The sequence below is a fragment of the Hippocampus bargibanti genome, linkage group LG03, assembly GCF_051943395.1.
Source record: "Hippocampus bargibanti isolate YZ-2025 linkage group LG03, ASM5194339v1, whole genome shotgun sequence".
NCBI classification, from domain to species: Eukaryota; Metazoa; Chordata; class Actinopteri; order Syngnathiformes; family Syngnathidae; genus Hippocampus; species Hippocampus bargibanti.
In genome coordinates this window covers 9,987,469-10,009,047 of record NC_142736.1, presented here as the reverse complement: position 1 = coordinate 10,009,047, position 21,579 = coordinate 9,987,469, and the positions used below count along the sequence as shown (strand labels likewise).

General features: G+C 45.4%; 2 protein-coding genes across 3 annotated transcripts in view; one reads left to right on the top strand and one right to left on the bottom strand.

The window, feature by feature from the left end:
• The window catches only part of LOC148900263 (voltage-gated potassium channel regulatory subunit KCNG4-like), a 262,500-nt gene that overhangs the window by 212,195 nt on the left and 28,726 nt on the right, over window positions 1–21,579 (bottom strand). The gene's annotated exons all lie outside the window — the stretch shown is intronic.
• On the top strand, window positions 180–21,480 carry nqo1 (NAD(P)H dehydrogenase, quinone 1). Of its 2 annotated transcripts, XM_088991864.1 has the most exons (6): window positions 186–446; window positions 4,245–4,412; window positions 10,770–10,900; window positions 11,544–11,657; window positions 20,484–20,585; window positions 20,927–21,480. In XM_088991864.1, the coding sequence occupies exons 1-6, from the start codon at window positions 356–358 to the stop codon at window positions 21,293–21,295; spliced, it is 975 nt and encodes a 324-aa protein (XP_088847990.1). In that variant the 5' UTR covers window positions 186–355; the 3' UTR covers window positions 21,296–21,480. The 2 variants fall into 2 exon arrangements, with proteins under 2 accessions (XP_088847991.1, XP_088847990.1); XM_088991865.1 differs by lacking the exon at window positions 4,245–4,412 and having other exon boundaries at window positions 180–446.

Here is a 21,579-nt window from a genome sequence, read left to right as displayed (position 1 = left end):
GTTTCGGGCCACATGACTGTCGGATAATCCCTTGTAAGTGTCCCATACATTCTTTACCAGACCAAATGAATTCCAGTCTTCTTCACCTGGTCCACTGACTCCACAGCTTAATTTAATTGCAGATACACGCACACTTTAGTCTCCTCCCATAGGAAAGAAAAAAAAAGAAACCAGTCTTGCAATGTGCCGTTCTTTTTTTCTTGCGCCTGTGTGTAGTTACAAGTCTGGGTTACTTTTGCTCCATCTCACGTCCAATCTATGTCTATGTGTGTGTGTCCCACACAAAGATAGCTGCAGTGTATATAAAAGCAGCACGGATCTGCCCTACAGCGTAAAGTGATCCAGCAGGCACAGTATGGAAGCGGCTCCAGAGGAGGCGAATTTAGAAGATGAACAGCAGCAAGATACAGAAGACGCTCCAGTTCTTGAAACAGAAGAAGTTGAACGTAAGTCAACATTACGTTTGTTCGGAGCAAAATCATTTCAATGTGTGAACTCATTTTTTCCACACACTGAAGTCTAAAATAGATTCAATTGATATTTTTAAAATCATCCAACTGATCTCCTATCTCACCATTTTTTGTTTCCATAATGTATAATGCACTTTACATTTAAATTGGAAATTACTTGGTATTTTTCTGCACAATGCTCCGCAGCAGCAAACGTGTTGTCAGTTACAATGACCTTTTTATGTTTGATTTCTTGTTAATGATAAACATGTTTTACTGACATGTTTAAACAACAAATCCCTATGTTTTTATACGATAACCCAGACCATGGTGGTTGTCTTCATTCCATTAAATAAAAAAATAAATTGAAAAACACAACTGAAACTTTGGCGTTCATCTTGAGCAGCGTGATATTCAGCTGCAGATCATGTGTTGTCTTTACAAAGGAATGTTGTTTCTTCAATCTGATATGCCTATGACACAAAACAAATTAAAAGTGTTAATGCTTTAGAAATGGGACTCAACCGATTTAGTTTTACTTATACCCTGACATGTCAAATCCAGATTGAGAATATTAAAAACCTTCCACCGTTTGGCTTTTAGGCTTAAATTCATCAACTCCCGGCAGGTAAAAAAGCTCCCTGGTCCCTTGAGGAGAGGCACCTGTGGCTGAAGCCAAAATCTGGCTGTGTTTTTACCTTCTGGACCTGGATTTAACCACTCGCTTTCATAAACCTATAGCGAAGTTGAGAGAGCAACAATTCAGAGGAAGCATTTATGATAGTGATAGTGATAGTGTTATTTACATTAATTCATTTTCCGAACTGCTTCATCCTCACTGGGGTCGTGGAAGGTGCAGTAGCCTATCCCAGCCGTTTTTGGGAAAGGCGGATGACACCATGAATTGGTTGCCACCCAATCGCAGGGCACACAGAAACAAACAACCATTTGCGCTCACACTCACACCTAGGGTCAATTTGGAATGTTCAATCAGCCTTCCATGCACGTTTTTGGAACATGTGAGGAAATTGGAGGGCTCAGAGATAACCCACGCGGGCCCAGGGAGAACATGCAAACTCCACACAGGGAGGCCGGAGTCGGAATATAATCCTGCCTGTGCACTGTGAGGCCGGCGTACAAATCAGTTGACTACTGGATGTCACGGTTTGCAAGGTGTTGATGGCGGGTGTGGATCCCAAAAAGCAGGCAGGAGTGAGCAGGAGATTGTTTTAAAAATTGTATTATAACAAAGGTCAGCAGGAACAAAATGTGAAATATCAAAATCATCTGAATGGAAAAAATACAAAGTAGCAAAAGAAGACCAAAAGTAAAAATCTGCCAAGGTTAAACAAACACATACACAATGCATGCAACAAACAAGCAGCAAACAATGAACCGACAACGGATGGTCGTGCCGGGTGTCCTTTTAAGTGTCAGTGATTGTAACGACCAGCACCTGCGAGGCTGCAGGTAGGGCTGACGTCGCTACCCGTTGGTCGCCAATCTGATCGGGACGACCAGCACCGGTGCAGGTGCAGGCAGGGCCGACAGCGCCCCCCGTTGGTTGCCAACCAGATCATGACAGTACCCCCACTTCCAGGGGCTGCTTCCAGAAGTCCCAACAGTCTCCCAAAAGGTCCACTCGCCAGGGAACGGTCGGTGGAGAGGGCAACCGCTGCCTCTCCAGCATACGACGGGCGGCGGCCTGATGGGAACGGGACTCGGCCTGGGGTGGACGAAGACGCAGCACGGATCGTTGTGGGCGTGAGTGCGATCCTTCTCGCACGTTCACGCGACGACGCATGGCTCAACGCGGACGTCGAACTTCCAGGCGCAGAGTGGCACCCCGGATGGCCGTATGGGACTAGGTCTCGGCCGGACGCTGACGTGGGAGTGAACTGCCCTGCACCGGGGAAACGAGACCAATCCTGAGCCGCTCCGGGATGGAGCGGTGAATGGGGTCTCAGACTGACGTTGACGCGGATGTTGCACGGCTCTTCGTGGATGAGACTTAATTAGTCATGCACGACGACGCCGTGGCTGGACGTGGGCGTGCACTGCCATACACCCGGTGTCACCCTGGACGGGCACCTGGAAGGAGGTCTCGGCCGGACGTTGACGTTACGGCTCGTCGAGTGACGCAATTCAAACTCGACGAGGCGTGGGCTAACGTGAACGTAGCATTGCCAGGCACAGGGTGGAAATGAGACGGGTCCGTTGTACCTACGGGATGGTTGGTCGGTTCATTCTGTTACGTTTTGAGAGGTGGTGATGGCGGGTGCGGATCCCAAAAAGCAGACAGGAGGGAGCAGGAGGTTGTTTGACAAATTGTATTAAAATAAAGGTCAGCAGGAACAAAATGTAAAACATCAAAATAATCTGAACAGAAAAAAGTGTAAAAGTCCGCCAAGGTTAAAGAAACACATGCACAGCATACAATGCATGCAATTGCAGACAAAGCATGCAACAAACAATGAACCGACACCAGATGGTCGTGCCGGGAGTCCTTTTAAGTGTCACTGATTAAAACGACCAGCACCTGCGAGGCTGCAGGCAGGGCTGACGTCGCTACCAGTTGGTAGCCAATCCGAACGTGGCAGTCCGCCACTGATCGGGACGACCAGCACCTGTGCAGGTGCAAGCGGGGCCGACAGCGCCACCCGTTGGTCACCAACCAGATCATGACATTTTTGTTTCCTAACTGACATCAGAAAAATGTTTTATAGCATCTAAAATACCCAAAACACGCAGGCTGATATTTTTAGTCAAATGCAAAACACCAATAAAAAGTGTCCCAAAACTACTTTAAAATGACCCCGGAAATTGTGAGTTTCAGATGGTCCCGCCCCCTTGTTCGTGACATCATTCCAGGACGTCTTCACCTTGCTTGAAAATCAAAACAATGGCTTCAGATTCAGAGAAGATGCTTTCTTGTTACTCATCCAGTTATGAATATGATTCAAATAGTTCTGAAGAGGAAAGCATACATGTTTGCAATCGATTAAAGAAGTACTTGCGTATCAATTCGAGCCATCAGGACTCCAATGTATTGTCCCAGAAAATGCACAAGATGGCGCCCAAGCTCTGTTGGAAATGGGCTGATTTGTCTGCTGGGAATTTGCGTCAAATAGTAGTCTTCGTGCAACACACAACGATTCACCATCGCGTTATTTATGTTTTCCTTCTAATTTCGCCATCAACACGAATTTTTCAGACCAAAGTACCCAAAATGCATTGTGTGTTGCTTCTTCGGTCAGGGGCTTTCCAGACGTGACGTCATGCCAGGCATTGTCATCAACTCGAAAACAAGACTTCCTGAATATTCAGCGTGAGTCTTAAAACGTAAAATATAGCTATATGCGGTGGAATCTTTGTAAAATACGCTCAGTAGAAGTCATTTGAGGTGATTTTACAAATTATGGACACAACCTGTCCGGAAGCGTCGGTTGTCCTTTAAAACAACTCCACAAAGTTTTTTTCCAAACAAGTGTTGCATGAACTTGAGTCAATTTGTCGGGAATCGAGTTCCAACAATAATGCAAACAAACACGTGCCTCTATCATCTGTACTTTTATGGTTGTTGTTTTAATTGTAGCCTTTGTTGTTTGAAAATTGGATTCTACTTCATAGTGATGTAAATTTGAATTAGATTAATACCTCAGTACTCATTCAGGGTGAAGTCTTTCATTATCTGAGATAAACTACCGCCCGTCTTGCCGCTGAACAAGAAAGGCGCTATTCAAGATGGACGGTTCGGGGGATTGGTTGCGATTCAACCCTGTTTGTGTGTTACAGCCCAAAAAACGGTCCTGATCGTGTATGCCCACCAGAGCTTGGGCTCCTTCAACGAGGCAGTTCGGGATGAGGCTACGAAGGAGCTTTCAAAACAAGGCTACCGCGTCATCGTGTCTGACCTATATGCGCTGAACTTCAAAGCCAGCGCCACACAGAGTGATATAATTGGTGAGCTGTCTATTGGTCAACCTCCCTTGAAGGACAACCGACACCATTTTTTTGTTTCCTAACTGACATCAGAAAAACGTTTTATAGCATCTAAAATACCCAAAACACGCAGGATGATATTTTTAGTCAAATGCAAAACAACAATAAAAATGACTTAAAGTGTCTCAAAACTACTTCAAAATGACCTCAGAAAGTTTCAGGTTTAGAAGGTCCCGCCCCCTTGTTAGTAACGTCACGCCAGGATGTCTTACCTTGCTCGAGAATCAAAACTTGTTCCTCATCCAGTTATGAATATGATTCAAATAGTTCTGAAGAGGAAAGCATAAATGTTTGCAATCGATTAAAGAAGTCCTTCCGTCTCATTTTGAGGCGTCTGGACTACAATGTAGCTGGGAATTTGTGTCAACTCGTATCAAATAGTAGTCTTGGTGAAACACACAACGATTCACCATCGCGTTATTTAGTTTTCCTTCTAAATTCACCATCAACATGAAGTTTTTAGACCAAACAAAGTACCCAAAATGCATTGTGTGGCGCTTTCTCGGTCAGGGGCGTTCCAGACGTGACGTAATGTCAGGCATTGTCATCAACTCGAAAACAAGACGTCCTGAATATTCAGCGAGAGTCTTAAAACGTAAAATATGGCTATCTGCCGTGGAATCTTTGTAAAATACGCTCAGTAGAAGTCATTTGAAGTGATTTTACAAATTATGGACACAACTTCTCCGGAGGCGTTGGTTGTCTTTTGAGTGTATTTTACAAAGATTCCACCACATATAGCTATACGTATTTTACGTTTTAAGACTCGCTGAAACAACTTTTTGCATGCACGACCATTAAACAATCTACATTGATGTTGACACCTTGTAGCTTATTATTTGTTATTCATGTCCTTATATGCCACATATCACCGAAGTTGATGCTATACTGCTAATTCACGGAGCTTCCTATTCACGCTTTGACCCTCTCCTCTTTCATCTAGAACTGCTTCATGTAACAAAGAGGGTACAGAAAGTGCTTAAGATGAATGACTGTGTCTTTATGTTTTCGTATTGTCTTTGTTATTTTATTTAGTTTTTTTTTTTTGTTCTTTGTTCTGTGACTTCAAGACGGCGCCGCGAGAGTGGCTGCCTTTCCAGCAGCTCATGTATTTTGTTTTTCTACTTTCATTCCTTTCATCACTTTGATGCTGTGAAATGTAAATTTCTACACTGCGAGACTAATGAAGGCAAATCCAATCCAATATACGCTTCATATGCCGTGTCCTTCACCGGTTTCGTAGCTTGCATACGGAAGGACTTCTTTAATCGATCGCAAACCACTGATGCTTTACTCTTCAGAACTATTTTAATCATATTCGTAACTGGATGAGTAATCACAAAGAATCTTCTCTGAATCTGAACTTTCTGAAGCCATTGTTTTGATTCTGGAGCAAGGAAGATGTGGGTGTGCCAGGATTGCCGCATTCGCCCAGGTTCTCAATGTGACGTCACGAATCAGAGGGCAGGACTTTCTGAATCTCTCCAGTTTCGAGCTCATTAGTGGCAGTTTTGGGCAACTTTAAAGGACAACCGACGTCTCCAGACAAGTTGTGTCGATAATTTGTAAAATCGCTTGAAATGACTTCTACTGAGCGTATTTGACAAAGATTCCTTCGCATATAGCTAGATTTTACATTTTAAGACTCGCGCTGAATATTCCGGAAGTCTTGTTTTTGAGTTGGTGACGAGTCCTCACCCTACATCACTGAAGGAACGCCGCTGACTGAGAAAGGACATACCTTGCATCACCTGAATGCTTTTTGCGGTACTTTGTTTGGTCTGAAAACTTCGTGTTGATTCGTGTTGATGGCGAAATTAGAAGGAAAACACATAAATAACGCAATGGTGAATCGTTGTATGTTACACCGAGACAACTCTTTGATATTCGTTGACAAAAATTCCAAGCTGAATAATAAACCTATTTCCAACGGAGCCACTGGCGCCATCTTCTGCATTTTCTGTGACACTACACATCAGTCTTGATCCGTCAAAATGACCCGGTAGACCTTCTTTAATCGATTGCAAACATTTATACTTTCCTCTTCACAACTATTCGAATCATATTCACAACTGGATGTCACGTTCCGGCGGCGACAGTGGCAGCTGGCGAGCAGGAACGTGTGGTATTGGCGGTGGATCGCTAAGCAGGACAGAGGCGTGGGCACCGGCAATGGATTTATTAACATAAAGCGCGGGTCCGAAAAGATGCGGACCCGGTAAAAAGTTCGTGAGACAAAACTAAGAATGACAAACTGACAATGTTAGTGGGTGAGTGGCGGCAATCCACCCAACCACACTAACTAAGAAAAATAAAGTGGCACACGGGGGTGCAAAATAACCTATGACGCGGTGCAATAAACAAACGCGTTCGTGGCTAAAATCATTCCTCGGGCGAAGCAAATTATGTACTGGCTACAAGTTCCAAGTACTGGCATGGCACAAGGCGAAGTATCTTCCGACGCTGGGTGAGTGCCAGCGTCGGGTTTAAATGTCCACAGTCAATGAGGAGGAAATTGACAGCAGCTGGCAAGCGGAGGCCCCGCCCAGCTGTCAACTGGCTCATGACACTGGATGTGTAACAAGAAAGCATATTCTCTAAATCTGAAGCCATTGTTTTGATTCTCCAGCAAGGCAAGACGTCTTGAGTGACGTCACGAACTGGGGACGGGACTTTCTGAAAATGACCAATTTGCAGCAACATTTTTTGGACAATTTAAGTCATTTTTATTGGTGTTTTGCATTTGCCTAAAAATATCAGCCTGCGTGTTTTGGGTATTTTAGATGCTATAAAACGTTTTTCTGATGTCAGTTAGGAAAAAAAAAGTGATGTCGGTTGTCCTTTAAACTTCTAGAAAGAAAAACTCCTGGGGCATTCCCTGTTTCATTGCAGCTCTTTTTCCTTTAACTATGAGCCTTGTATTAATGCAACCCATCTTCCCATCAACTCTCACCCACTTCCCTGTTCCTGCTGAAGAAAAGCAACCTAACACAGCGTCATTTTGCCACGAACATATTTCATAGTGGGGATTTTTCATGCAAAGAGCAATGTTAGTTTGCTGTCACACATACAGTAGCGTTTTTAGGCAAAAGAAATTCAATGTTGGTCTCATCAAACCACCGCATCTTCTTCCGCTAGTAGATGCTTTCCCTACAGTGGCAAAAAGCGCTTCTGGGCCTTTCTTTTAACAATGGCTTCTCCACAACTTTATCACCCACCTGTCTGGATTGGATTGGATTTACCTTTATGAGCCTCGCAGTGGAAAAATTTACATTTCACAGCAGCAGTTATGAAAAGAAGATGAAAGGAATGAAAGAAGTAGAAAAACAAAATACATGAGCTGCTGGGAAGGCAGCCACTCTCGCGGCGCCATCTTGAAGTCAAAAGAACAGGAAAAAACCTAAATAACAAATAATGTAACAGCACAAAGACAAAGAGGAGAGGATCAAAGCCTCGTTTTCACCAGTGGATCAGGGACGTCATGGTGGAATGTCCACGTCTATACAAGCTAAATGCTGAAAGAAAACACGAAGCTGTAGCATCCATTGACAAAAGGAGATTGTCTCACATCTCCTGTCCCACGTAAATCCACTTCGATTCCAAGCCACGACAGTTCCCCATATGCATCAGCACTGTGCGCTGACGCGCCTTTCTTTCTCATCGCGGGCTCCTCAAGGCATGCACCCAACCAGCAGCAGACTGTCCAACAGCACCGACCTTTCCGCTGAACAAAGCGGGGCTGTGAATTCAATTATCTTTGGGATGCTTTTCTTCCCTAGTATCCTTGAACAAACCAGTGATACATTCAAAAACGAGAGGAGGCATATCAAACAAGGGACTCAATATATTGTACTGGATGGTGTTTGGGGGTATTGGAGTACAGGAGGCTGAATACAAATGCAAAATCCACAGTTCAGATGAAAATTGTTTTCATGCATTCATTCATTCATTCATCTGAACCGCCTATTCCTCTCAAGGGTTGTGTGAGATGCTGGAGTCTATCCCAACCGTCTTTGGGTAGTTGGAGGGGCACTCCCAGAATTGATTGCCAGTCGATCACTGGGCACACACAGACAAACAACCATCTGTTCTCACACTCACAGCTAAGGACAGTTTAGACCAGGGGTTGGGAACCTTTTTGACTAATAGAGCCACACAAGCAAAATATTTACAAATCGTTTTAGTAAGAGCCACACACATGCACAGACTCTCTCTCTCCTGGCAGTCCTGTGTGGGGTATCGGACAGTGGTTATTGTTGCTGGCGGCGATGCCACTGTAGGTGACTAAGAAGCCTGATTTTGGAGCCACAAATCCTGCCACATTCAGGACACGTGAGGCCCGGACCAGGCTGCCGGGGCGGTACTGGAGCAGCACAAAGGTGTCTTTGCTGGTGCCGCACGATTGTTCTATGGGTGTGTTTGTCTTCAAATTGTGTCACCCCTTCGTGGCATAAGGAACGCCAGAGTTGCCTGTTGGCTGCAGCAGACTGCATTTCTTTAGAGTCTGTTTAAACTGGTCTTTGTATCGCAGCTTCGGACCACCAGGCTTTCTATTCGCTGACATGAGCTGTCCATAAAGCACCTGTCGAGGCAAGCGGCAGCTAGGCATCTGGATGACATGTCCAACCCACTGGAGTTGCCTCTTTGCCAGTATAGCCTCGATACTGGTGGAGGCAGTGCGTTGAAGGATGTCAGTGTGTGGGACACAATCCTGCCAGGTGATGCCAAGGATTCGTTGGAGGCACCTGATGTGAAATGCATCAAGACGTCTCACATGGCGTTGATAGATGGTCCAGGCTTCTGCGCCATATAGCAGCGTGGACACACACACTGCTTGGTAGACTGCGAATTGGAGTTCTTAAGTGGTTGTTTTCAAACACACGAGTACGCAATCTGCCAAAAGCTTTGGAGGCTTGATTGGTGCGGGCCTGGACGTCATCATAAATTAGACAGGAGGGTGTTAGAATGCTGCCGAGGTATCTGAATTGCTGGACAACCTTGAGGGGTGTGCCACTGAGGGTGAACACGGGGGGTGGTGAACTCTCTTTTGCCATGACCTCCGTTTTGGAGACCGAGTGATCGGTAGATGGAGGACATGGTATCAAGGGCATGCTGCATGACAGGTGGGCTGTGGGCCAGCAGAGCACAATCATCTGCATACTGTAACTCGTGGATGCCGCTGATCTGGGTCTTGGTCTTGGCCTGTAGGCGTCTGATATTAAACAGGCTACCATCCAGGCGGAATTAGATTTGTACGCCGCCACCTTCCTGGATGGACTTATGGAAGAGGAGCGTAGCTGCCATCAGGAACAGGTTGAATATAGCAGGGGCCAGTACACAGCCCTGCTTCACCCCGACTTACACGGGGAAAGGGGAAGATACCTGGCCACCAACAAGTACAGTTGCTTGCATGCCGCTGTGGAACTGTTTAAGGATGCCGAGAAATTTGGAGGGGACGCCAAATTTCTGCAGTATGGTCCAGAGAATGTCATGGTTAACTGTGTCAAATGCCTTGGTAAGGTCGATGAAGGTGATATATAGAGGTCCATGTTTTGTTCCCTGCATTTCTCCTGAACTTGGCGCACAGCGAAGATCATGTCCAGAGTGCTTCGATCCTTTCTGAAACCACACTGTGTCTCTGGGAGGATGTCTTCGGTAATGTGCGATGTAAGACGGAACAGCATTACTTTTGCAAGAATCTTGCCAGCAACAGAAAGCAGGGAGATGCCACGGTTGTTGCCACAGACTGACTTGTCCCCCTTCCTTTTATAAATGGTGACAATGTTGCTGTCTTTCCATTCCTGAGGAAGTGTCCCGTTTTGCCAGATGTTGCAGATGAGGTGGTATAGCTGCCGTGTCAGGAGGTAACCGCCACTCTTGAAAACCTCAGCTGGAAGTCCATCAGGGCCATGGGCTTTTGTTGTTTTTAAGGCTCCGGATTGCAGAGAGGACCTCTGTGAACTGAGGATGTTCATCAAGGGAGAGAACTGATGGAAGCTCTGGGACGGACGTGTTGCCGGGCTCGTAGCGCGTTGCGGTGCAAGGCGGCATCATCGCGGCGGCATCATCGCGGCGGCATCATCGCGGCGGCGGCATCGCGGCGATAGAACACCGGCGACCCAGACCCACGCCCACCTGTCCCCGTGGTGTCCAAATCAGATCGTTTGCAAGTCATTTCGCACCAAGTCTCTATTCTATATATATAATATACGGTCGCTACATTGAAAGACAGTTGCTATATTGTAAGACAGTAATTTCACCCATTAAATCTGTCACTTTATTTATCAATTCACGACTGTCAATGTCGGTGCCACACAGGTGATTTGAAGAACTCTGAGCTTTTCCAGTATGGAGAGGAGACTATGCATGCCTGGAGGGAGGGTTGCCTCAGTGACGACATTATGGCGGAACAACGTAAAGTAAAAGAGGCTGAGCTCATCATCTTCCAGGTCAGGAGACACTTGTGATGTCGAAATGAATAGCAAACTACATCAATGGTTTGTATGCAATCCTGTACACTTATCAAGTAAGAACTGTCTTTGTTTGCTTTTTTTCCGGTCAGAGTTCCTGTGGGTTTATTTATTTTTTTGCAGACTTACCAATGAATTTTTCAATTTTCTTTACAATACAGTATGATGAAGTCTAAAATAATCAAATGCTTTAAGGGTTAGGTACAGTAGAGAGTCTATTACATACACCCAACTGAAAATAGCTGAAAAAATACAATCAATGAACAAATCCAATTCTACAAAATGGGAGATTTTTGTTGTGCAAAAGAACAATTATATCCACCATGAATATCTTGGATTTGGGCCTTCAGTCAACATATAACTGAATATTGAGGAATTATATTGAAAAAAAATATATATATATATTTTATGTATTGGATGCTTAAGAAATTATTTTCATCAGGTGTGCCGATGATGAAGGAAGGTGCGGTAACTGTGTTGTATTGTATGGATCTTGGGCTATTTTGACAAAAGCATCTGGCATGTTTTGAATTTGGAAAAGGAAAAATATTTTTTGGAGCATTACCGCAAAGGCAAAGAAGCTAATTCAATTAAAAATTAATATTATGATGTTATTCCGCAGTTTCCTTTATACTGGTTCAGTGTACCTGCCATCATGAAGGGATGGATGGACCGAGTGCTGACGCAGGGCTTTGCTTTCTCCCTGGAAAAGATGTACAACAACGGTATTTTCAAGGTTAGTCTCAGAGGGGCCCCTAACAGTAGTATACTGGTGCATAGAACTGTGAAGATGACATTCAAATGAATCAGGTGTGGGCATCATAGTGATCGATCGTCTGGTTAGGAGCAGGGTTCGATTCTGGCTCTAGCCTTCCTGTGTGGAGTTTGCATGTTATCTCCGAGCTTGGGGGTGGGTTTTCTCAGGTTACTCCAGTGCTCTCCCCAACTTTCGAAAATATGCATAACAGGTTGATGGAACACTCGAAGTTGTTCATATGTCTGAATGAGTGTGGATGGTTGATTATTGATGTGTGCCCTGCTCGTTGATAACCAGTTCAGGGTGTTCCCCACCTACTGCCTGAAGACAGCTGGGTTAGGCTCGAACACAACCACGACCTTGCAAGGATCAGAAAATGCATGGATGATGGAACAGATGCTGGGCATCTCAATTTAAAAATGTATGAATAGGATCCACGATGAATAAATCCTTCCATCCATTCATTCATTCTCTGTCTTCTGCCCTAACCATATGTTGGTGTGTAGACAGCGACCTTAACAATCTTCCAATAAAAAACACGAAGATGGGAATCCACCGTTTAGTATTTTTATGGAAGTATTTCTTGTAAAACTGCATACAAACAGAAAAATAATACGAATGTTGTACAGCAGGGGTCCCCAACCTTTTTTTGCGCCACGGACCGGTTTAATGTCAGTCAATTTTTTGACGGACCGGCGGATAAATACAACAGAATAAAATGATATGATAGGCATGGAAACTGTTTTTTCTTTCTTTTAAATATAATAATAAACGTGAATCCATTGTGTATTTTTATACAACTTTATTAGCAGAGTCCTGGTAACATCGCACCAACAACATATGTAACATCTTCTCTGCCTCTTAACGCTCAATGGTCACCGTGGTAATGTTTAAACGTGCCTTCAAAATAAGATACACCACAAAAACAAGTGCAAAGCGCATGGAAAAAACTCACTACAACTGAATCAGTGGGAACCCTGAGCTTGTTTCTCTGTCCCATCGAGGGATAATGGGAGACAATGGCACCCAAAGTGTCTTGCTTATGTCCATTCTACTCTGTAGTTTTGTTTTGGTTGCTGTCACTGCAGAAAACCCCGCTTCACACAAATTAGATGTCGGAAACGGCAACAGGGTTTTCAGTGCTGTTGTGGCGATCTCAGGGTATTCTGCCATCACTTTAATCCAAAACACCGGCAGAGTTGTTGTCTCAAACATACTTTTTAATCCACCATCATTTGCGAACTCCAGCAGTTGTTCTTCCTCTCTCACAGGCATGCTAGATTCACCTGGTTTGTTGGCAAATGCATTGCGCATCCATTCCTCGTCATTTTGTTCATCATCTCAAGGGACTTCAATCACGTTTCCCTGAAATCCTCCCTCCCAACATTCACACAGTATGTAACTTTAGCCACCAGAGACAATAACATATTGGACCTATTTTATTCAAATGCCAAGGATGCATACAAACCCTCCCCCACCAGGACTGTGCAGTGTTTTTCTAACAACAAACCATGGATTAATCCCGACATAAAAGTCCTCCTGAAGGAAAAGAAAAGGGCTTTTGTGTCGGACAACAGAGAGGAACGAAGGCCGTGCAGATCCAACTGAGGAGGAAGATCAGAGAGGGGAAGAAGGCCTACAGGATGAAAATGGAGGAGCAGCTGCAAGCCAGCAATGTCGCTGGTGTCTGTAAGGGCCTGAAAAACATCTCAGGCCACAAAAGCCCAGTGACATTGAACGAAAAAGACAAGGACTGGGCAGATGAACTCAACCGCTTTTTCAATCGGTTTGACAAGACGCCTGCCGCCCCCGGCCCACCGTCAACTTCACCTGTAGCTGCACCAACTGTGCAGCTACTCACTGTGGCCTTACCCTCCCTGCCCCCTCTCACGACCAGCTTCCCGCAACCAACAACTGCCCACCCAACCGTTCCCACACCCTCAGCCGCCACCCTGCCTCCTGGTTCCTGCCTGTCTGTCACAACTGCGCAGGTGAGGAACCAACTGAGGAGGATGCAGGTGAGGAAGGCAGCAGGTCCGGATGACATCAGTTCCCGACTCCTCAAGACCTGCTCCGACCAGCTGTCTGTCATTGTCCAGCACTTGTTCAACGTGAGCCTGAAGCTGGGCAGAGTTCCACAGCTGTGCAAAACGTCATGCCTGGTCCCAGTGCCCAAGATTGCCAACCCAAAGGAGCTCAACAGCTACAGACCGGTGGTGCTGACGTCTCACCTGATGAAGACGCTGGAGAGACTCGTCCTCGCCCACCTGCGACCTCTGGCAAGCTCATCGCTGGACCCGCTACAGTTTGCCTACCAGCCCAGCATCGGTGTGAAGGATGCCATCATCTACCTCCTCCATACGGCGTTGCTGCACCTGGAGAATGGTGGGAGCACGGTGAGGATCACGTTCTTCGATTTCTCCTGTGCCTTCAACACCATCCAGCCAAATCTACTGGGGGAGAAGCTGCAGCATGCCGGAGTCGATCATCACCTCACATCCTGGATTACAGATTACCTCACAAACAGGCCACAGTACGTGAGGGTAAAGAACTGTGAGTCAGACAGCCTTCTCTGCAGCACAGGAGCGCCGCAGGGGATAGTCCTGGCTCCATTCCTGTTCACCCTCTACACCTCGGACTTCAACTACAACACCCCAACCTGCCATCTTCAGAAGTTCTCTGACGACTCAGCTATTGTCGGCCTCATTAGAGAGGGAGACGATACGAAGTACAGGGGACTGACAAAGGACTGGTGCCAGCAGAATCACCTCCAGATCAACACCGGGAAAACCAAGGAGCTGGTGGTGGACCTCTGCAGGAAACAATCCTCACCTGCACCATTGAACATCCAGGGTTCGGACATTGAGAGGGTGACCTCCTACAAGTCCCTGGGTGTTACTCTCAACAATAAACTGGACTGGACTACAAACACGGATGCCCTAATCAAAAAGGGACAAAGTCGCCTCTTCCTAGTCAGGAAACTGAGGTCTTTTGGAGTTCAGGGGTCACTTCTAAAGACTTTCTATGACTCTGTGGTGGCTGCAGCCATCCACTACTATGGCATTGTCTGCTGGTCAGGCAGCATCACCACCCGGGACAGGAAAAGACTGGAGCGCCTTGTCAAGAGGGCCAGTTCTGTCCTGGGCTGCTCGCTGGACTCTCCGGAGGAGGTGGGCAACTAGCTAAACTAAAAGCTATGATGGACAGCCCCTCCCACTCCCTCCTGCCCACCCTGACAGCACTGGGTAGCTCCTTTAGCCAGAGACTATTACACCCGCGCTGCAAGAAGGAGAGGTACCGCCGCTCGTTCCTACCGACTGCTGTCAGGCTTCGCAATTCTCAATGATCACATGTGAAAAAAAAAAAATGGGTACTTGTATATATGGGTTGATGCAATATATGCCTTTCTTGAAAATTTTACTTTTTAAATTTTTATTTTTTACTTTTTATGAAACGGTTTTGCACATTTACATGTGCACAGTATACAGTTGACATTTTTATTTTGTTATGCTTAGAATATCTTGTTTTCTATCCTTTCATCCCCCACCCCATCCCTTTTCAATTGCTGCTGTGGACTGCAAATTTCCCCATTGTGGGACGAATAAAGGTTTTCTGATTCTGATTTTGTGGGTCTTTTGTGGCTGGGAAGTAGCGCTCGAACTCTTTTAAAAGCAAAGACAGGTGCTCGTGCATCAGCTGGGGGAATTAAGGCTCGGGCTCTTCCAAAAACCCCACCAATGTTTGAAACATGTCAAATACACCACTATTCACGCGCCATCCCCACAAATCCAGTTTGGCTTTAAATTCAGCTACTTTATCAGCCAACTTGAAGACAGTTGTCATTTTCCCCTGAAGTGACAGATTGAGTTCATTGAGCAGCAGCTGAATATGTCTCACAAGTAAGCGAGCTTTGCGACCCATTCCTCATCACGGAAATGCGCTGCAAGCGGTGACTTTTCATTTTTCAAAATAAAACATGGTTCGGACTCAGATAATAAATAAAACGGAAATTATGTAAATTATTTATTCTTTCTTCGCGGCCCGGTACCAAATGACCCATGGACCGGTACCGGTCCGCGGCCCGGGGGTAGGGGACCTCTGTTGTACAGCATCCAATTATACATATAAAATTACATTAACGTAACAGGCCTATTCTCTAGGTCATTCAACGATTCGATGGATAGCATGTGAAATGCTTAACTGACGAAATATTGATGTAGGCTTATAAATAACTTGCACAACAAACAGTAAAATGCAAAATAGTGTAAATGTACTTACAGATTGTGCCTGAGTCAAAAGAACGCGCATAGACATGGATGTAATGACACCTCTCCACAGTTAGATTTCAAAATGGCTACTCCACAGCGTTTTTGAGTGGTTTTAACTATTACCACCACTAGGGGGCCCTGTACTGCATTGTAAAGTAATTACTGGGGGCAGAACACTCCCCGCCTGGCATCTAATAGGATGGCAAACCAACAAATCAACAGAAATAACAACAAACATCATCAAAAGGTAAGTATCAAAATCCTATCATCTTCACAGTGACCAATTTTCCCGTCTTGACGGTGGCAATGCACACGATGCCCATGGACCCCTCCCCGATCTTGATGTACCGGTCCAAATAGGTGCGCGGGTCGCCGGGATCTACCACCATCTGTAGAGCCACCCGGAACTGCTTGTGGGACACCCTCTGCGGCTCTCTCTGCGTGGAGCGGGTATCGGGCAGTGCTGGCAGGCCGGAGGGGGCCGGTAACATGGGACTGGCATGCTGGGGTGAGGCGTGTGTGGGTGTTGACCCGCTTCTGGCGTCAGGCTGGGATGGGACGAGGTGTGGTGAGGGTGCAGCTGCCCGACGGGGGGCTTGTGGCCGGAAGATCCTCGGAGGGACACGGAGCGGCCGTTTTGAGAGGATGACCCGTGGGGGCACGCTGGCGGCCCGACGGGGCTGCGCCCCCCATCGCTTTCCGCCCTGGGATACGTGTTGAACGGCCGCGTTGTCCACTGTGTGGTCTTCATCACACCATCGGTTGCCACCAGGTCAGGGGTGCGGATGTTGGGCCCTGAGAGGGGTTCCCTTTCCCGGGGGGACTTTGGGCTGCCATCCCGCACCTGATAGCTGGACTTTGGCCTGTGTTCGGCATGCGGATCGCGGTGGATCGGCTGATCCTGGTTCTGGTCCCGATGCTGTCTGTCTCTGTGAGGAGGTGGTGGAAGGGGACCGGATCACAGTCTGTCTCTGTTGCCACGGCCTGGTTCTTGGCCTCGGGCTGCTGCTGAGGCCAAGCGTGGTTGGACTCTGATGAAGACTCAGACGAGGAGAGGTTGGAAGCCTTGCTCTCTACGTTCCAGGAGGGGAGCCACCTAACTGTTTGAGTCATCGTTTGAGATCTCCTTATTAATGATTTGGATGAAGATCTTATCTTGGACAGAGAGGGCCAGTTTATCATCCTCAATGGTGTGACTGAAGATCTGCTTGCCAAGACCATCTGGAACTGGCTTTTGAGGAGGTTGTTTGGGGCGCTCTCCTGTGAAACTCTCCTTATTGTAGATGCTGCTCTCACAGGGTCTGAAGAAGCTAACTCGACCATTATCGAGGATACTCGTCCTGAAAGTGTTCACAGTGGGTTTGTGGGCTCCCCTGAGGCCGACGTCTCCTATAATTACCCATTCCAAATCAACGTGTTGGGCATATGGCGCACTGTGTGGCCCATTACACTGACTGCGAACCTTGTGAACTCGGATGATATCTCTTCCAAGCAACAGAAGGATTTCGGCTGAGGCATCAAGGGGTAGTATCCTGTTAGCAATGGTTATGAGATGGTGATGATGTGGAGCAGCCTCTGGAGTTGGTATCTCATCTCTGTTATTAGGTATCAGATTGCACTCAATGAGTGTTGGCAGTACCATGGATACTCCACCATCAATAGCCTCGATGATTAAGTTTGTGGCTCTTCTTCCACTGGTTTCTGTCATGCCAGAACATGTCTTCAATACATAAGGAGAGACTGTTCCTTGAACGTTAAACATGTCAAAGAAGACGGACTTGGCGATTGACAAATTACTCTGGTCAACCAGCATAACATACATTTTCTTCTTCTGTTCAGGATATCCTTTGGGATACACATTGACCAGGCATATTTTGGAACATGACTTTCCATGCAAGCCCTTTCCACAAACTTCAGTGCAGCTGGATGTACTTACAATGGAGTTCTCGCCAGCCTGCTCCCCGCCATCACCGTCGGAAGTCACGGGTTCCTCTGCCATCCAGGGAGCCAGACCATCATGGAGAGCTGAGATGTGACGATCACGGTCTCACTCTGAACAGCGAACTGCAGTCTTACAGTCTTTAGCTCTATGGTTTGTGGACTCTATGGTTTGTGGACATACAGCATTTGAAAGCATTTCCGAAATGAAATGCTTTTTAAGGAAGCTCTTCCTTTCTTAGGCACATTGTCAAGACGTTTGAATAGTGAAGATTTAATAACTTCTGGAGAACCATAAGCCTTGTCCAATCGTTGCCATAGTCTGTCAAGTCCAGCCGCTGGATCGTTGACATGCACTGCCCTGATCCGCTGGGCATGGTGAAGTGAATCAAGCCACCTCGTAAGTCTAGCTCGTCACTAGGTTTGAGATCCAAGGCATTGAAAAGGCAGATCGCCATGACATATAGTTCTCAGGCCAATTGTCAAACACCTTGAACCCTGTTGTGAGAATGTCACGACGAGCGAAAAAGGCAGCAAGGTCAGAAACATCTGTAGACCTCAGTGTAAGCCTGTCACTGACTTTACGTGGGGAACTTGCTGCGTTGTTGCCCTTTGGTGAGTGGGATCTGAAGGCATCAACATTGGCATGAGGGAAGACTGGCCGCCGTGTGGCCAGGGGTGGCTCAGAACGCTAGGTTGTACAAGATGCTACAGGCTGCAACATGCTGGGGTTATTAAGAGAAATGTCCTTATAATGGCGCTGTGGAGGGTATACTGATTTCCCTTTATTATCACCTTTATTGTCATTTTGGGGGCTGAAGTGTGTGTCAATGTAGTTATCAACGCATCGTTTTGATACAGCCGGCGATAGAGGTCCAATAGCCAAGTCAGCGCAACCACTTTCACTTTCTGCTGCTGCTTCAAGCACCTTTGCTGCAGCCAGTGCAGCTTCAGCTTCACTCTTTTTTTTAAGAGCATTCAATGTTGCATCAATGCGGGTTCATTCAACTTCCATGTCAATTTTAAATTTAGCATATTCAGCTCTTTTGCGAGCTGCTTCAGCAACCTGGCTTGAATTTGACTTGGAAGAGCGCTTGGAAGATGATGATTGGCTCGCACTTGAGGATTCACTCACTGACCTGACCTCCAGGTTAGACATTTTCTTGGGCTCTGACATTTTGCTTTTGAAGGAGATGTAATGTATATCCAATCCACAGCTATGCTTTCGACGTATAGGTAATCTTTTTACTCTTCTGCCGTAACCAAATGTTGGTATGTCGACAACAAGCTTATCAATCTTCCAATAAAAACACAAAGATGAGAATCCACCGTTTAGTATTTTTATGGAAGTCTTTCTTATAAAACTGCATACAAACAGAAAAAGAATATGAATGTTGTACAGCATCCAATTATACATATAAAATTACATTAATGTAACAGGCCTATTCTCTAGCTCATTCAACGATTCTATGGAAAGCATGTGAAATGACGAAATATTGATGTAAGCTTATAAATAACTTGCACAACAAGCAGTAAAATGTATAATAGTGTAAATGTACTTACATATTGTGCCTGAACAAGTCAAAAGAAAGAGGATGGACATGGATGTAATCACACCTCTCCACAGTTAGATTTCAAAATGGCTACTCCACGTTTTTGAGTGGTTTTAACTATTTCCACCACTAGGGGGCATTGTACTGCATTGTAACGTAATTACTGGAGGCAGAACACTGTACAGACTATCTTCACTACAGTCATGTGCAGGAATGTATCTCAGGTGACTTTGAGTGAAGTGCAAGGTATACCCTGGATTGTTCACACATACACAAACAACCATTGCATTCACATTCACACTTGGGATCAATTTTGAGTGTTCAATCAGCTTGTCATGCATGTTTTTGGACTGTGGGAGGAAACCAGAATACCATTAGTAAACCATGCAGGCATCGGGAGAACATAGAAACACCACACACCAAGGCCAGTATCCGCATTTGAATCAATCACTGTTAAAGTGTAAGGTGTGATAAACAGTCATCCACCTTGCCAGCTCAATAAATACAATGACAATTAAAGCAATACGTTTGGTATTACAAAGTACAGTATCAGAAATACAGTACACGATATACATATGTGTGTAGTTCTTTATAGTTTTTATTATTATTATTACAGTAAAGTCTCGTTATATCGATATTCAAGGGAGTCCGAAAAAATATCGATATAACCGGGACTATCGATATATCCGACCCTGTTTGCATGTAATTTTCTCCGTGCGTGCATAGAAATAGTATCGATATAACCGGGACTATCGATATATCCGATATCGATATAACGAGACTTTACTGTATTATTATTATTATTATTATTATTATTATTATTATTATTATTATTATTACAACACAGATTCATCTTTATTTACATAATGCTTTCACATCACAATTTATTTCATTGATCAGAAGATCAGTATACTCCACCTGTTCATGTTAAAAATGAAGATAAGTTTTATCCTTATATTTTTTATATACTGTTTGTGAGTGACTGAGAGATCAGGTCCTTGCCATCTACACATTTCTAACATGTGTGATTTAATGTTTGCCCCAAGGATAAGAAAGCAATGTTATCTTTTACAACTGGAGCAATCGAATCAATGTTTCGCCCCGATGGCATCAATGGAGACATTAACGTCACACTATGGCCTCTTCAGGTGAGGATTATTTGCTGTTGAGACTACTCAACATATCAATATAGAAAATGTGCTTTTCATAGGACATTTCGGTAATCTAACGATTCTCAATGAGGGTAGCATAGCATCACATTGTTTAGGGAGACATCCTGAGGGGTGCTTTTGTTTTATTTGTTTATTGTTCAAAAATGTCATTTAAAATGATGTGTTGCCTCAAGAAAGGTTGAACAACACAGGTGCAAGTCAAATACAAAAATCAGCTAAATATTTTTACACCATGTGTTCACCATGGGCATCCACTATGCTATGCAGACCACCGTTTTTACTTTACTTCATATTTGTGCCTTTTGTTTGTTTTTCAGAATGGCACTCTACACTTCTGTGGATTTCAGGTCCTTGCTCCTCAGATTTTCTGGAGTCCAGCTCACTGCCCTGCTGAAGTGCGAACTACAATGCTAAAACAATGGCGTGCACGTCTCAAAGGACTGCTGGCTGAAAAGTGTCTGACTTTTGCCCCTTGTGAATGGTTTGGTCTCAGCTTTGAAAAGGGGTTCTTGCTCCAGCCAAAGGTGAAGGAGGAGCAGAAGTTCAATGCCTATGGGATCACCACAGGGCACCATCTCAGCAAATTACTTCCCCCTGACAACCAGACCAAAGCACAGTTGAGAGATGAAGAGCTTGTCAGCAACCGACTTCATACACAGATGGCTGGAACTATACGCAAAATGTGATTGCAAAACAGAGTACTAAAATCACCCCAATCAATTTACTGAGCTCTTTGTGTGTGTGTGTGTGTGTGTGTGTGTGTGTGTGTGTGTGTGTGTGTGTGTGTGTGTGTGTGTGTGTGTGTGTGTGTGTGTGTGTGTTTGTCTGCGTGTGCGTGCGCGCGTGTGTGCGCGTGTGTGTGTGCTTGTGTGTGTGCTTGTGTGTGTGTGCGCGCGCGTGTGTGTGGGGGGGGGGGGGTGCGTGTGTGTGTGTGTGTGTGTATGCGTGTGTGCATATATGTAATGTATAT

Coding starts and splice junctions, on each gene's coding strand:
- nqo1 (XM_088991864.1), top strand. CDS start 356: ATGGAAGCGGCTCCAGAGGAGGCGAATTTAGAAGATGAACAGCAGCAA. Junction 10,901..11,543: donor CTGAGCTCATCATCTTCCAG/GTCAGGAGACAC, acceptor GTTATTCCGCAG/TTTCCTTTATACTGGTTCAG. Junction 20,586..20,926: donor TCACACTATGGCCTCTTCAG/GTGAGGATTATT, acceptor TTTGTTTTTCAG/AATGGCACTCTACACTTCTG.